Source organism: Erinaceus europaeus, chromosome 20, assembly GCF_950295315.1.
Source record: "Erinaceus europaeus chromosome 20, mEriEur2.1, whole genome shotgun sequence".
Taxonomy (NCBI): Eukaryota; Metazoa; Chordata; class Mammalia; order Eulipotyphla; family Erinaceidae; genus Erinaceus; species Erinaceus europaeus.
In genome coordinates this window covers 23820663-23838453 of record NC_080181.1, presented here as the reverse complement: position 1 = coordinate 23838453, position 17791 = coordinate 23820663, and the positions used below count along the sequence as shown (strand labels likewise).

The 17791-nt window shown below is 39.1% G+C and overlaps 1 protein-coding gene across 5 annotated transcripts in view; it reads left to right on the top strand.

The window, feature by feature from the left end:
* Positions 1 to 17791, top strand: part of DDX10 (DEAD-box helicase 10) — a 653321-nt gene that overhangs the window by 13940 nt on the left and 621590 nt on the right. For all 5 annotated transcript variants that reach the window (XR_009546788.1, XR_009546786.1, XR_009546787.1 and 2 more), the window contains exons 3-7: positions 234 to 364; positions 1951 to 2109; positions 5332 to 5452; positions 6314 to 6503; positions 13825 to 13951. Coding sequence is in view for 1 of the 5 variants with exons in the window: in XM_007539286.3 (XP_007539348.1) it covers positions 234 to 364; positions 1951 to 2109; positions 5332 to 5452; positions 6314 to 6503; positions 13825 to 13951 (728 nt within the window). In the remaining 4 variants the exon portion in view is untranslated. The remainder of the gene's footprint in view (positions 1 to 233; positions 365 to 1950; positions 2110 to 5331; positions 5453 to 6313; positions 6504 to 13824; positions 13952 to 17791) is intronic.

Genomic DNA, 17791 nt, shown 5'->3' with positions numbered 1-17791 from the left:
TCTGGGTTCAAGCCCCTGGTTCCCATCTGCAGGGGGAAAGCTTTGTGAGTGGCAAAGCAGGCTGCAGGTGTCTCTCTCTCTTTCTCTAGATTTCTGGCTGTTTGCCCAATAAATAAAGATAGTAAAAATTAAAAAAAAAATTCTTAAAGAGTATACTCCAATAAAATGTAAAAAAAAAAAAAAAAGGAATGGGGTATGTTCTAAAATGTCATTTCCCCCCTGCTCACTGCCAGGTTTGCAAGAAGCCCAATACCGTTTGGTAACTGAAATTCAGAAGCAGACCATTGGGTTGGCTTTACAAGGTAAAGATGTTCTGGGAGCTGCAAAGACTGGATCTGGCAAGACTTTGGCTTTCCTAGTTCCAGTAAGTAGTTTTTCCATATTGGGTCAGATCTTTTAAAACATCCCATGCCTAGCTCGAGATATATAATATAAAGAATTCTTTCATGTTGGATTTCCTGGGTAACATGCCAGCATTGTCAGACAGCCCGTTTGTCTTGTTTTCTACCACATCTTCCAGCTGCAAGCACAGTGCTATGCTTATAATAGGCACTCAGTAACTTATACAATAATGGACCAGCCAGGTCATTCCTAAAGAATATGGGGTGAATGGTTCTGCTCTGCGGCAAGACTGTTGGGGAATGCTGTTTCTGCTCTCATCCTTGTGAACCTGTCAGTGATATTTTCACTTGCCATCTGTGTAAGTTAAAGCTGAAAATGCTCACATTAAGGAGAATTGTTGAGAATTTTCTGGTACATTGATGTTAATCCTCTATAAGAGCAAAATAATTGAGTCTTTTTTAAAAAATTATTTATTTATTAGATAGAGAAATTGAGAAGAGAAATAGAGAGGGAGAGAGATCTGCAGCCCTGCTTCAGCACTTGTGAAGCTTTCTCCTCTGCACATGGGGACTAGGGGCTTGAACCTGGATCCTTGAGCACTAACATTTGAGCTCAACCCAGTGCACCAGTGGTTGGCCCCCAAAACAATGGAGTCTTTTAGGAATTCACTCACATCTTAATTATGCAGTTGGTTTCATAATTATTAATTCCTACAATAAGGCTCAGAAAAATCACATTTAAGTTTTTGTTCCAAGTATCATAAAACTATTTTTCTCTTAAATCCCAATTTTTGCAATATATGTGTGTATGTGCTTTGTACAACTAGGAAATTCAGTCATTGTATAGTTATGGGAGCTACACAGATAGCATTTACTTTTTATTTATAAAAAGGAAACATTAACAAAACCATAGGATAAGAGGGGTACAACCACACAGTTCCCATCATCAGAACTCCATATCCCATTCCCTCCTCTGATAGCTTTCTCATTCTTTCTGTTTAGAAATTGATGAAAAATATTTTCAGAAATCTGTGTTAATGGGTTGTGGGCTGCATATTCCTTGTGATGTATTTCAATCTCCAGATGTCATGGCTCTGGTAGCAGCTGAGCTGCTGTGAGTTCCTTTTCCTCTTGTTCTAGTAGGAATTAGGATTGGGAACTCCAAAAGTAGTAAAGAAAACAACAACAAAAACAAAAAAACCCAATCAAAGCATACAATTTGTCTTTCTGAATGAAAGTTGTTACTTGTCTACATGTTGTTTGAAGATGCCTTTGATTTGAATGGAGAAAGTTGAAACTTAGGGCTAAAGTATCAGTGGTGTCAAGATTGGGAAACCCTGCTTTTGTGAAAACTTCATGTGAAAGTTATTAATGGATTTATAAATGACAAGATAGCTCACTCACTTGGGTAGTGCAGTGTTTTGACGACATGTGCACTACCTCAGTTTGAGCCTAGTCCCTACTGAGTTGAAAGAAGCTTCAGTACTGTCATCTCTTTCACACTCTTTCACTTGCCTGTCTCTGTCCCTAAACAAACAAAGAAACCAAAAACAAAACAAAACAAACCTGCCTTCTGGAAGGCCTTAATAAACATGAATTTTCTTTTGAGGTGCTGGAAGCTTTATATCGTCTGCAATGGACCTCAGCAGATGGACTGGGGATTCTAATAATCTCACCTACAAGAGAATTGGCCTACCAGACCTTTGAGGTTCTCCGCAAAGTAGGAAAGAATCATGACTTTTCAGCAGGTCTCATCATTGGCGGAAAGGTTTGTCCTTTTGTCCTGTCCTTCTTTCTTTCTTCTTTAATTTATGATAAAGGTCTGTGGCAATTGACAGGGAAGAGATAGAGATCTTATCTAGACAGACAGATCCCCATAGGGTGGTAGTATCTTGGTGTGGTCACTGTCATCTAGAATCTTGTTGTCAGTTTTTGCAGTTTCAATCTCTCAGCATAGTGGGGAAAATTAAAAATTTTAATTTATGGAAACAAATTTTTTAAATAAATTTTTATTTATAATAAGGAAACACTGACAAAAACCATAGGATAAGAAGGGTACAAGTCCACACAATTCCTACCACCAGAAGTCTGTATCCCGTCCCCTTCCCTGATATATTTCCTATTCTTTTAAAAAATATTTTATTTTATTTTTTATTTATAAAAAGAAAACACTGACAAAACCATAGGATAAGAGAAGTACAACTCCACACAATTCCCACCACCAGAACTCCATATCCCATCCCCTCCCTTGATAGCTTTCCTATTCTTTACCCCTCTGGGAGTATGGACCCAAGGTCATTGTGGGATGCAGAAGGTGGAAGGTCTGGCTTCTGTAATTGCTTCCCCGCTGAACATGGGTGTTGACAGGTCAATCCATAACACAGATTTTAAAAAAGAGTAGTATCATATACTTTCACATACTAATGCACCTTTCTCCCTTTTTTATACCTGCTAAGACTTCACTGGGGCTTGATGCCTATTATTCCACAATTCGCAGACCCCCCCTTTTTAATATATATATTTTTATTTATTATTGGATAGAGACACAGAAGTTGAGAGGAGAAGAATGTAAAGAAGAAAGAGGGAGACACTTGCAGCCCTGCTTCACCACTCATAAAACTTTTCCCCTGCAGGTGGGCACCAGGGGCTTGAACCTGGGGTCGTTGCACACTGTAATGTGTGCGCTTAACAAGGTGCTCCACCTCTGGCCCCATCAGCAGACTCTTTTCTTTCTCTTCTCTCTTTCTCCCTCTCACCTTTCCTTCCTCACTCCTCCCACTTCCCCTCCCCCCACCCCCTTTTCCAGATAGAAACTAAAAGAGGGAGAGATGTAACAGCACATAACATAACATGAAGCCTTTGCTTGGTGGTCCCATGGGGCAATCCGGGTCCTAGTGCATGGTACAGTCTGTGCTATATTGAGCTATCTTCTATAGCACCCCCATCCCTATTATGTCTCAAAGAAGCAGCTTCATAATTTTGTTATTACTACTATTTTGTCGTTGCTGCGGTGTTAACACTGTAGGCTGATTTCTTTCAGATTAGGGGGTATGGGGAGATGCTGTGGCCACATAGTTTCCTTCAGTGCTGTGTGGGCCAGGCTCCAATTTGAGTTATATACATGGCAAAGCCGGCACATTAGTCAGGTGAGCTGCTTTGATGATCTAATTTAATTTTTGTTCATTTTTATTGCTGGGACTCAGTGCCTCTATGGGGAATCCACTGCTCCTGGTGGCCATTGTTTTCTTTCTCTTTATTGATAGAGACAGAATTTGAGAGGACATGGGGAAGTTGAGAGGGAGAGAGAAACACATCTACAACATGCACACCCAAGCAGGTGTGCCACTGCCTGGCCCTACTTCCTTTATTTATAACAAATCTTCAAACTTAAAAGCTACTTATTTATTAATTATTATGATAGAGAAATAGGGCAAGGGAGGGAGAAGGACACCTGTGTTACTACTGCTTCACCACTTGAGAAACTTCCCTCTTGCAGGTGGGGGTCAGGGGTTGAACCTGGTTCTTTGAGCATGGGGACTTGTGTGCTTTACCAGTTGCACCACCACCCCTACTTCTGCTTTATTTATTTATTTATTTATTTATTTATTTATTTATTTATGTATTTATTTATTCCAGAGCACTGCTTAGCTCTGGTTTATGGTGCTGCAGGGGCTTAAATTTGGGATTCTGGAGCCTCAGGCTTGAGAGTCTCTTTGCATAACTATTATGCTACCTACCCTCCACCATTTCCTTTATTTTAAAAATATTTATTTACATAATTTTTTTGGGGGGTGGGATCATGTGTGTGTACATGCTTTCATATGCTCAACTCTGACATTATATAGTGATTATCTGGAATTATATGATCGAGTCTAGGACTCTTGCATTACAAGTTCTGTGTGCTACTATTGTGCTATCTCTTCTGCCCCATCTACCCGTTTTAATAAGAACAATCTGTGGTTCTTGTTTCAACAACAGAACATCTAGAGCCCTCAGTTACCCACCGCTGCCCATCCCCGCTCCTCAGCCTGGGAAATATAGTTAACAGTGTCAGTCTAGAGAGTTGGGCGGTAGCGCAGCGGGTAAAGTGCACGTGGCTCAGCGCAATGATCAGTGTAAGGATCCCGGTTCGAGCCCCCAGCTCTCCACTTGCAGGGAAGTCGCTTCTCAAGTGGTAAAACAGGTCTGCAGGTGTCTGTCTTTCTCTTCCCCCCTCTGTCTTCCCCTCCTGTCTCCATTTCTCTCTGTCCTATCCAACAACAACACCGACATCAATAATAATAAGGACTACAACAATAAAACAACAAGGGCAACAAAGGAATAAATAAATATTTATTTATTTATTTTTTTAAAGTGTCAGTCTATTCAGTATTCAATACCCCTGGGCCCTAACTGAACAAATAGGACTCATTCCAGTTTAAATCAATTCTGACTCTGCTAGCAGAACTTGTAGGAAGTTAAAAACTTGGAGATTCTTTTTTCCCTTAAGGCAGTGCTGTGGCATGAGCTCAATGTCTTATGCATAACTGTACTGTTATGTGACTTCCCAGGACCAGTTTCTTTGTTTTTCATTTGGAGAGACAAAAAGAGGGGAGACACTACATTGCTCTATCACCCATGGAGCTCCCCAGTACCATCTATGGTTTTCTGTGCTGTGCTGTGACTCAAGCCTAGGGTCTTGTGCATAGTAAAGTGCACGTTCTAGACCCAAGACTGGAGATTTGATAGGATATCTTTTGTGGCTTCAAAATCCTGAATATGATTTAAAAAAAAATCTAGAGGAGTTCTGAGCTCTAGGTCTTCACTAAGCACTTCTGCTTGGTCCAAAAATTTGGGTGTGCTGCAGAAATTAAAGGGAGAAATTATGTTTGTTTCTAGATTGTCTGCGTTGCTGTGATGAAATACCACATGCAGATGGCTTTTATAATTTGTGTACATAAGCTGCTCTGTGATATGTCTGTATAATCAAAGGAAACAACTGTTTTTTTAGGATCTGAAACATGAAGCTGAGAGGATTAATAACATAAATATACTTGTTTGCACACCGGGTCGGCTTCTTCAACACATGGATGAAACAATATGCTTTCATGCTACCAATCTCCAAATGTTAGGTGAGTCCAATGCATTTCTAATGAAGGAAATCTTACTTAGGAGGGAGCCCTCATAAATTTTAATGATAGAAATGCTGTATTGGATAAATATTGTGATTAAAGACAGTCTGAGGAATAAATTTTTGGCATATGGCTCTAAACACAGTAAATATAACTGACATTTTTGTTTTAAAATCAAAATAGGGTACTCTTTAATATGTGAAGTTAGGCATTTCAGTACTTGACTGCTGAATTTTATTATTATTTTTAAAAGTTTTATCCACTTTTGTTATCTGATTTAAGTTGTATCCACTGTCTAATGGATTTAAGTCAACTTCTTTTTTTTTCAAATATTTATTTATTGCCTTTTGTTACCCTTGTTTTTTTTATTGTTGTAGCTATTATTGTTGTTGTTGATGATATTGTTGTTGTTAGATAGGACAGAAAGAAATGGAGAAGGGATGGGAAGACAGAGAGGGGGAGAGAAAGACACCTGCAGACCTGCTTCACCGCCTGTGAAGCGACTCCCCTGCAGGTGGGGAGCCAGGGCCTCGAACTGGGATCCTTAAGGCCAGGCCTTGTGCTTTGTGCCACCTGTTAAGTCAACTTCTAATTTCATCATAATTCTGTAGTTATAAAAACATATCAGCAATCATACAGCCCCTGTATGTCTTTCCTTCATTTTCTATGAATGTAACATTTATTTGACTATGGTACTTTTTAAGAGATTAATATTAAACATTATGTAAATTCTAGATTTTATTTGGATCTGGTTTTCTACTATTGCATTTTTTTTCTCTTGTAGGATTCAGTCCAGAACATCATATTCAGACTAATACATGTCTTAAAAATTGTAATTCAGCTTGCATTTTCTTTTTTCAGTTCTTGATGAAGCAGATAGAATTTTGGATATGGGCTTTGCTGATACCATGAATGCAATTATTGAAAATCTTCCCAAGAAACGTCAGACTTTGCTTTTCTCAGCCACACAAACCAAATCTGTAAAGGATCTTGCACGACTGAGCTTGAAAAACCCTGAGTATGTTTGGGTTCATGAAAAAGCAAAATATAGGTATGTGTAATTTGAAACTATATTTGATTCAATCAAAAACATCAATGCTCTATCAGGTTTAAGAATTTATTATCTGGGGGAACTGGGAGATAGCTTATCTGGTAGGTTGCCCACTTTATTATGTTTGAGAATCTGTCACCACCACATGGGAACACTACACAGAAGGGAAACTTCATAAGCAGTGGAACAATATCACAATATTTGTGATATGTCTTTCCTTCTCTTTCTGTATCTGACCCACTGTCTTTGAAAAATAAAATAGTGAAAGACTCCAACAGATGTGAAACCCATAAAAAATAAAAAGGCACTTCATATACTACTTTTCTAGGAAATAAAAGATGATTCTATGCTTTTCAGATATAAAAAGGATAGTAAAAATTAAAAAAATTCATGTATGTGTATTTATTTGCTGTGAGAGCTGTCACTGGGGCTAGGTGTGTACATAGCTCCTGTACTTTTAACAGCCACTGTTTCCCCTTTTTTCTTGATATAGTAGAGAGAAAGAGAGAGAGAGAGAGAGAAAGGGAAAGAGAAAGAGAACCAGAACAGGGTAGACACCTATAACACTGCTCCACCACTGGTGAAGCTTCCTCCAGGTGGGGAGCAAGTTCTTTAACCCTGATCCTCTCACATTGTATTGTTTGTCCTCTACCTGGTGAGCCTCCACCTGGCCCCACTTAAATATGAGACGTTTTCACATTTAAATAAGAGAATAATCTGATATAGTCATTCCTTATGTGATATGAGGGGCAAATTTTTTCTCCTAAGACATCAGTAGGTAAAGTGGAGAGAAGTTGGGTGTTGGGGAAATACATTTTTAGATAAAAAAAATAGCAAATGTTGAATTAATGTAATTTTCCCCTCAAGATTTCTCAGCCCAGCCATGTGATTCTCTTAAGGCAATGGAAAAATGAATATTTCTCCATGCATTTGCCAAAATTATTGGGGCACAGAATCATCTTTCCTGATGTATATAGGACTAAAGTTCTATTGAACATATTTTATCAAGTGCATTAATATTTAGCAAAATAACTTTCTCTTTAAAATACTCAAGTCACTATTTCAATCTTACTGAAGACTGGAGAGTAAGGTCAGTGTGGCCACTAATAGTACATTATATATACAGATAAATTAGGAATTTTTTTTTTCCCCCTCCAGGGTTATTGCTGGGCTCGGTGCCTGCACCATGAATCCACTGCTCCTGGAGGCCATTTTTTTTTCCCTTTTGTTGCCCTTGTTGTGGTTATTATTATTGCCATTGTTGATGTTGTTTGTTGTTGGATAGGACAGAGAGAAATGGAGAGATGAGGGGAAGACAGAGAGGGGGAGAGAAAGATAGACACCTGCAGACCTGCTTCACCACCTGTGAAGTGACTCCCCTGCAGGTGGGGAGCCGGGGGCTCGAACTGGGATCCTTACACCGGTCCTTGCGCTTTGCGCCACATGCACTTAACCCACTGCGCCACCACCAGGAAATTTATTTTTAATTACTAATTTATTTTTATGGAGGGATTCCCCCCAGGCTTGTTACAAGGGTACAGTTTCACAACTCTCCCAAATATGTGCCAACCAGCCTTCCTTACCAACACAGTGCCATCTCATCTCCCTCTGCTGTAGGGCATTGGGCCCAAGCCTATTTAAGCCATCTCCTACCACACCCTTTAGTTTCTTTGTATCCACTGAAATAATGCTGGGCTTAATGAATGTTTCATACTGTATGAAAATACAGTTTTAAAGTGTATTTTGATAGTACAATGTGTGTGTGTGTGGTTTGAATTCCCATAGTAGGAAATGGATATATTTGATTTCTAGATACATAAATGATCTATAAAGACTTGTATTTCTACCATTATTTCTATCTTAAAACTTTATATCTTTGCTGTGAGGTGTTAATCTGAAATGAATTTATTAAGGAAATGAATTAGGCAATTTTATGAGAAATTCTTTTTTAAAAAATATTTATTTATTATTGGATAGAGACAGAAATTTACAGGGGAGAGGGAGATAGAGAGGGAGAGAGACAGAGAGATTTCTGCAGCCCTGCTCCACCATTCATGCAGCTTTTCCCCTGCAGATAGGGACCAGGGATTTGAACCAGGGTCCTTGTACACTGTAATATGTGTGCTTAACCAGGTGTGCTACTGCCTGGTCCCCTACTAGAAAGTCTTTCAATACATTCAGGCCCACCTTGACCTTGTTCAGTTAGTAGATACCTAGAATTAAAATCTGAGATGAAGGTGCACTTTCAGCTTCCAGATAATGCTAATGGATCAGTTTTAGAGAATCTGAGTACTGATTGGTTATCAAGACTTGAGGCATGGAGTAGCATGAGATATATAATGGATTTACCCAATGACTTACTACTGGGCTTAAATTAGTGCTTGTAAAGTTGAGCTAGATTATTGAAATTTTGTTAAAATTATTTATTTATTGGTGGAACAGGACCATACACATGCAGTTTTACTTCTCTAGGCCTTTTCAGATAGAGAGAGGGAGAGGCACATAGTATCAAAACTTTCTCTGATGTCATAGTACCTCCCAGATGGTACCAGGGCTCTACTTAGAATTACACATATGGCATTGTAGACATGCACCCCACCCAGTGAGCTATCTCTGCTTCTTCTTCTTCTAGCGTTTGCCCTTCTTCTGTAGCCAGTCAACAGCGTCAGGTTGAAAGCTGTCAGGAGCTGCTTGTTGCTGGCTTTGAAAGTGACTGGGATCCATGTGGATTCAGTCGGCTAGGAAGGATCGTCAGTTTCCCCAATGAATGGGTACTCATGGGATGCACCACGAGAAGGTCGATCCAATGCATCCCAAATGCATCTATCTCTGCTTCCTTGGTATAATTAAGATGGCCAGTTATTCTAAAGAGATCCTATAACCAAAACTATTATTAATAAATATATATTATCTTTGTCTTTTGACAAAGATATCTCTCTCACCAAGGTTTTCACTGTAGCTCTGTGTGCAATTCCTGCTTCCTATGGACTCTTAATTATTTATTGAAAGAGGGTGAGAGGTAGAGAGGGAATGAGGGTAATGGGGTGGGAGGAGAGAGAGGAGAGACACCATAGCACTGCTACATCACTTATGAAACTTCTTCTGTGCAGGTCCTCCCTTGTGGTGGCCAGGAGCTTGAACTCTGGCTAAAGACTTGGCTGTTGTCTATAGAGCATAGAGTTGGTTAAAAAAACTGAATGCAAAGACAGCTTATTTCATAAATGATTTTTGAAATGGATTTCCATCATTTGCAAAGAATAGCTTTTAGAAGGCATAATTTACAAAACTACAGGTTACATAACAGTGATGCTGTACTCTATAAAAAGCAGGTGATGCTGTGAACTTTGCCTGTCATTACTGAATTTCTCTTTTAGCAACTTATCAATCTAGTTAATATACTAAGAGAGATTAAAATAAAAAATATCAAGGAATTATAGAGTATTTAATTCTAATGGGCCACAAAAATAAAATTTAGATCTTTCTAAAGTTGTATAATTATATAGTAAGAAAACATACACTAGCTTGCTTCCTTGTTATTACTATTGCTATTTTATTGAAATGGCGATTTTTTTCTCCTTTGGGCCAGAATGGTTTGCTATTTTTTAAAAAATTTATTTTATTTAATTTATTTATTTTCCCTTTTGTTGCCCTTGTTGTTTTTTTATTGTTGTTGTAGTTATTGTTGTTGATGTCATCGTTGTTGGATAGGACAGAGATATGGAGAGAGGAGGGGAAGACAGAGAGGAGAGCCAGACAGACACCTGCAGACCTGCTTCACCACTTGTGAAGCACTCCCCTGCAGGTGGGTAGCTGGGGCTGGAACCAGGATCCTTATGCCAGTCCTTGCGCTTCACACCACGTTGGCTTAACCCGCTGTGCTACTGCCCGACTCCCTGCAGTGTTTTATAGTGACTATGAGTTGAGATACTTTTTTACTTGTAGTGCCAGGGCCTTGAGCATATGTGACTTTCTACTCCACAACGGATTTTAAATTCATAGATATGGGAGTCAGGCGGTAGCGTAGTGGGTTAAGCTCATGTGGCATGCGAAGCGCAAGGACTGGCATAAGAATCTCGGTTCGAGCCCCCAGCCCCCCACCTGCAGGGTAGTCTCTTCACAGGCAGTGAAGCAGGTCTGCAGGTGTCTTTCTCTCTCCCTCTCTGTCTTCCCTTCCTCTCTCCGTTTCTCTCTGTCCTATCCAACAACAACGACATCAGTAACAACAACGATAATAGCAATAATAAGGGCAACAAAAGGGAATAAATAAATAAATAAATATTTTAAAAAATTCATAGATATACAGATAGAGACACTACAGCAATAGAACTTCTTCTGGTGCTTGCATTCCCATATTCCCATGTGGTACTGGGGCTTGAACCTGGGATGTATGCATAAGGTGCATTTCCTACTTGGTGAACTGTTTTTTTTTTTTGGCCCAAAACATTCCAATTAAAAAAAAAAAAAAGATTTCCAGGCAGGGGAGATAGCATAATGGTTATGCAAACAGACTCTCATGCCCAAGGCTCCAAAGTCCCAGATTCAATCCCCTGTACCACCATAAGACAGAGCTGAGCAGTGCTCTGGTGTTTCTCTCTGTGTGTCTCTCTGCATCTCTCTCAAAAATAATTTAAAAAATGATTTGCTTATTTTATGTGAAGGAGAGAACAGGACACTGCCTGGCCATACGTTGTGTCAGTGATTGAACCCAGGACCTCAGACCTGCACAGAATTCTTGCTGAATCACCTCCCTGGATACTGAAACATTTAAAATTTGAGATATTTTGAGTGTATTTTATTAGATATAAGTAATTTTAATATATTTCCCATTTATTTGAATCAGTGATCATTGTGAATTATTCATCTGTTAGTACTTCAGATGCTAAAATCTTGTTTGTGTAGTCTACCAGTAGCAACTTTATTTTAAAATATTTGCATAGTGAATCTTTTTTTTTTTTTTTTTTTAAACCAGAGCACTGCTTAGCTCTGACTTATGGTGCAGGGAATTGAACCTGGGATTTTGAAGCCTCAGGCATGAGAGTCTTTGCATAACCATTATGCTATCTCTCCCACCCCATAGTGAGTCTTTTCATTTTCTGCTATTTTCTATGTTGTATATACTTTTATACTGTTTACAAAAACACATTAAATACATGGTTCTGTTTATCAGGTATGACCATTACTTTTTTTTTTTGCCTCCAGGGTTATTGCTGGGGCTCGGTGCCTACACCATGAATCCATTGCTCCTGGAGGCCTTTTTTTTTTTTTTTTTTCCCTTTTGTTGCCTTTGTTGTAGCCTTGTGGTTATTATTGCTGTTGTTGATGTCGTTAGTTGTGGGTAGGACAGAGAGAAATGGAGAGAGGAGGGGAAGACAGAGCGGGAGAGAAAGACACCTGCAGACCTGCTACACTGCCTGTGAAGTGACTCCCCTGCAGGTGGGGAGCCGGGGGCTCTAACCAGGTTCCTTACGCCAGTCGGGGGCTCTAACCAGGTTCCTTATGCCAGTCCTTGCGCTTTGCGCCACGTGTGTTTAACCCGCTGTGCTACCGCTTGACTCCCGACCATTACTTTTTGACCAGAAAACTTTGTTCATTTATTTTAACTTTCCCTATTATTACCTATGAAATCTCCTTTCCATTGTGCTTTCCTCAAAATACTTTAAAAATGTTTAGCAATCTATTAATTTATTAGAGACAGGGAAAAATTGAAATGGAAGGAGAGAGACACTTAGAACCCTTACTCCTCTCACTCCCCTCACCCTGCAGGTGCAGACCAGGGCCTTGAACCCGGTCCTTGAACCTGATCCTTGCTCATAGTAACTGGTATGCTCAACCAAGTATACTACCACCAACCTTCCTTGTATTTTTCTTTTCTTTCTTTTTTTTTTTTGCCTTCAGGGTTATTTATGGGGCTTGGTGCCAGCACTACAAATCCACTGCTCCTAGTGGGCCTTTTTTTTTTTCTTCCCCAATTTATTGGATAGGACAGAAAGAAGTTGAGAGGGGAGGGGGTAGTAGAGAGAGAAATAGAGATACCAGCAGACCTGCTTCACTATGAAGTGTCTCCCCTGCAGGTGGGGAGCTGGGGGCTCAAACTCAGTTCTTTGTGTGGGTCCTTGTGCTTGGTACTGTGTGTGCTTAACTGGTGCATCACCACCTGGCCCTCAGAGTATTTTGATTTTGTACATTTTAAACTAGTGTTACTATTTGAAACATCAGTATTTAGATTTGTCCAAATACTTACTCGTTTGTTTTGATTATTTGTATATTCTGGTACTCAAAGGATGTACTTTTTGCTTCAGCTTTACTACAGAGAAATTCTGTTTTTTTATTTTTCCAGAAAACTGCTATTTTATTTTATTTTTGAAGAATAGCTAAGCAGATTGTTTTACTTATTTATTTTTTTCACTTCAGATGTATCTTTCTGTTGAACTCCAGCTTTTAAAGCAACCCTTTTGTTTCTTTGGAAGGGAGGATGGATTTTTTTTTTTTTTTTTTTTGGCGGAGCCAACACGTCTTTACTTGCATAGAGAGAGGACACCACAGCACTATAGCATACCCTGGTGTCATGGCACCTCCTGTGTGGTGCTGGGGCTTGAACCTGGTCTTTGTGCATGATGAGGCATGCATCCTACCAGGTATGCTATTTCTCTGACCCCTCTTTAAGATGTTTTGTCTTTGGTTTTTAGCAAAGTCACGTATTACTATTTTTGTGGTAAAAGAGATAACCGTGGTCTTGGATAGTCTGATGTTTAGCCTCTGATGTATTCTATTTTTCTTTTGTTCTTAGTCCTGGGGTAGAGAGCCCTCATCCATGGCATATGTTCTTCTGAACAGCTCAATGACAAGATGGGGTATTACCATCACCTTTCCACTTTGACAGCTCTGAGCTTCATGGCACTGAGTGCCAGAAGCTCTGTTCAACTCTACCTTCTTGATTGTTGCTTTTTGCTTGTTTGCACTCATTTTGCCTTTATGTGAGGTGAATTTAGGTATACTGTACACAAAGAAATTACAGAATTTCAGGTTTTTGTTTTGATTTTGTAGTTTTTGTTTTCAGACTTGACTGCTAATTTGCTTGTGTTTTGATTTTTTTTATGATGTATAAAAGGATCTTAGATGTATTTTTGTCACATGTTGAATTCATTTCTTAGGATACAATAGAGAAGTTATTTTTAAGGGTGTATGTTATATATGTGATGTGTGAGGAAATTGGTAATATTTGTTTTTCTTTTCTGTTTTTTTTTTTTTTTCCTTAAATGTTTGATTTGGAAATTTACCAACATGACTTACTTTTTAACATTTCCTTTCTTATTTCCATAAGCACCCCGGCCACTTTGGAGCAGAACTACATAGTCTGCGAGCTGCAGCAAAAAATAAGTGTTCTATATTCCTTTTTGAGAAGTCACTTGAAGAAGAAAAGCATTGTATTTTTCTCCAGTTGTAAAGAGGTATGAATGTTTTAAGTTACTTATGCTGAACTATTCCTTTAAAATAGGAAATTTATATGGTCCAAGGAGGTGGCACAGTGGATAAGGTGTTGGACTCTGAAGCATGAGATTCTGAGTTCTAGTCTCTGCATCATATATGTCAGAATGATACTCTAGTTTTTTACCTCCCTCCCTCTCTTTCATTTATAAACAATTCCTAAAAAAATAATAAAAATAATAAAATAAAGTAAGTGGTACAGGAGGTAGTAAGTGGATAAAGTATTGGACTCTCAAGCATGAGGTTCCAAGTATAGTTCCTAGCAGTACATGTACCAGAGTGATATCTGGTTCTTTCTCTCCTATCTTTCTCATAAATAAATAAATAAATAAATAAATAAATAAATAAAAATCTTAAAAGGATACCATTGTAAATTTGAGTTACATAAATAGCATGCTAATTTCTTTTTTTAATTATTATTTTATTGGTTAGGACAGAGAGAAATTGAGAGAGGAGGTGATGACTGGGAGAGAGAAAAAGACAGACACCTGCAGACCTGCTTCACCACTTGTGAAATGACTCCCCTCCAGGGGGTGGGGTTGGCCTGGGGGCTCGAACTGGGATCCTTGTGTGTTTCCTTGTGCTACATACTATATGTGCTTAACCTGGTGTATTACTGCCTGGTCCTGAATTTTTTTTTTTTTAATATTTATTTATTTTCTCTTTTGTTATCCTTGTTTTATTATTGTTGTGTTTATTATCATTGTTGCTATTGGTGTCATTGTTGTTGGATAGGACAGAGAGGAATTAAGAGAGGAGGGGAAGACAGAGGGAGAGAGAAAGACAGATACCTGCAGTCCTGTTTCACCACTTGTAAGACGACCCCCCTGCAGGTGGGGAGCCAGGGGCTTGAACCAGGATCCTTATGTTGGTCTTTGAGCATCACGCCATGTGCGCTTAACCCTCTGTGCTACCACTGACCCCCCCCCTAATTTTTCTTCATAACATATAGTGCTAGATGTAAGAATTTATAGATGATAAGACTCCTGTGTCTTTATTCTGAAGGAATCTGATTGAGACTTCTAACTCAAAAAGAGTAGACATTATTACATCAGAATTATTAGCATCTAGCACAGTACTGAGAACATCATAGTCCTCCCTCAATAACTGTTGGTAGAACGAACAATTAAATTTGCCTAATCAGAGGTCTTAATCTGATACTGGCCAACCTTCCATGAAATCCAAACTGGGCATGCCATTTATATGTGTGTCTCCACATCTGTGTTTTTGCTAATCTCTGGAATGCTGTCCTACCTTAATTTTGGGTTGGGGTAGCATTTAATTTCCTTTGAGACTAAGCTCAGCCTTGTCACCATGAAGTTTTTTTGAGGTAGCATAGTTGAAGTCAGCTTTACCTCACATATCTTTCTTTCTCTTTTTCTTCCTTCCTTCCTTCCTTTCTTTCCTTTCTTTCTTTTTTTTTTTTTTTTTGCCTCCAGGCTTATTGCTGGGGTTTGGTGCCTGCACTACAAACCCACTGTTCCTGGAGGCTATTTTTTTTCCATTTTTTTGCCTCTGTTGTTGTGCTTGTTGTAGTTGTTATTATTGTCATAGCTGCTGTTGTTGTTGGATAGGACAGAGAGAAATGGAGAGAGGAGGGGAAGACAGGAGGAGAGAAAGACACCTGCAGACCTGCTTCACTGCTTGCGAAGCAACCTCCTGCAGGTGGGGAGCCGGGGCTCGAACCTGGATCCTTACGCCAGCCCTTGCACTTTGCTTCATGTGTGCTTAACCCGCTGCGCTGCCACCCGACTCCCTCTTTCTATTTTTTTTAAAAGCTCTATGGAATTTCTTTTTAAAATTATCTTTATTTATTGGATAGAGACAGCCAGAAGTCAAGAGGGAAGGGCGTGATAGAGAGGGAGAGAGGTAAAGAGACATCTGCAGCACTGCTTCACCCCTCGCAAAGCTTTCCCCTGGTAGGTGGGGACTGGGGGCTTGTCACCAGCTGCCCCCCCACCTATCTTTCTAAATATGTCTTAGTTTTATTTATTTATTTATTTATGAAAGATCAAGAGAGAGTGAAAACCATAGAATCACTCTGACCTCGTGTTTGTAAGTGCATTCTAAGCCACTCTTAGTTTAAAGACTCATTTCTTTAACTCTGGTTATGTGCTTAGAATAAGGGATTTAGTGATATATATTCAACTTAGTCTATAATCTTAAAGAAAAGGACCTGTGATTGATTACATTTCACATTCCCTGATGACATGTAGCTGTTGGCACAGTTGATTATAGATTTGTAGCTTTGGGTATAGCTTAGCATAAACATTTAGGTGTGCTTTCTTCTAGCTTTCTGGGAAGATAAGTAGTGGTTTGTATATTAGAGAAAAACCTTGAACCTGTTATTTTGTTGTATAAAGAATGGCATTACATTTTTTTGTAAAGATCTGTTTTAGATTTTTAGAAATTTACATTTCACGAAGAAGGGTTTTTTATTTATTTATTTTTTTGTATCTGTATATAAAGAAATTTTAGTATTTCTACTCCTGGGACTGGAGAGACAGTCAATCAGGTAGATTGTTTGCCTTGCCATGTTCGCCTTCCAGGTTTGAGTCCTGATAGCACATGGGAGGTACTATGAGACTAGAGGAAACTCTGGTGTCTCTCCCCGTCTCTGTCTCTTTCTCTCTTACCTGTATGAAAAAGCAACCCTGAACTTTGAAATTGTGGATGCACAAGCTCCTGCCTTTGCCAAGTAGAAATACCACTCCATAATTTTCTGCTTTTTGTCTTGTCACAACAAAGGAAGTGTCCTTGTTTGTATCGCCACCAGTCCTTTTATTATGTGTGTTCTATACCCTATCTCACACCTACTTAGACCTTTGTTAATAATGCAAGTGCCATTTCTTTGCATTTCTGTCGTTTTTTAAAAATTCCCTTTTGTTGCCCTTGTTGTTGTTTTTTATTGTTGTAGTTATTGTTGTCGTTGTTGGATAAGACAGAGAGAAATGGAGAGAAGAGGGGAAGACCGATAGGGGGAGAGAAAGATAGACACCTGCAGACCTGCTTCACCACTTGTGAAGTGACTTCCCTGCAGGTGGGGAGCCGGGGACTTGAACCGGGATTCTTAAGCAGGTTCTTGTGCTTTGTGCCACCTGCGCTTAACTCACTGCATTACCGCTCGACTCCTATTTCTGTCATTTTTAATGTTGATATAAAGAATAAAATCCAAACCCCATATCCCCCCCCTTCTAAATAGAGACAGGTAGCACTGAAGCTCCTTCCCATGTGATGGGGGCCAGGCTTGAATCTAGATCACATATACGGTAAAGCAGCATACTATCTAAGTGAACTATTTTGTGTCCCTCTCCTTTCCTGCCTTCCTTGTTACTCTCTAGTCACTGCCCTCTTGATAGAAAACTCTTTTCTACCAATTAAAGAAACATACTAATTTAATGCTTATATAATCCTTGGTTGAAGTTGTGCTAGAGGGGAAACTTGTAAAGAATTGATTTTTTTTTTTTTTTTTACAATTTTTTTTACAAGAGCACCACTCAGCCCTGGCTTATGGTGGTATTGGGGATTGAACCTAAGACCTCAAAGCCTTAGGCATGAGAGTCTGTTTGCATAACCAGTATGCTATCTCCCCCACCCTAAGAATTGTTTTTTTTTTTTTATTACTGATTTAAAATTGGTTTACAACTGTGAAATTTATGTAACTCTCTCCTTTTTCCTCCCATATTTGTCCCACAGCTTTTTTTTTTTTTTTTTGTCCCACAGCTATTTTATCTAATCAATTATCAGTGGGCATTTAGGTTGATCCCATATTTTGGCTATTGTTACTAGTGCCAACTGTGTAA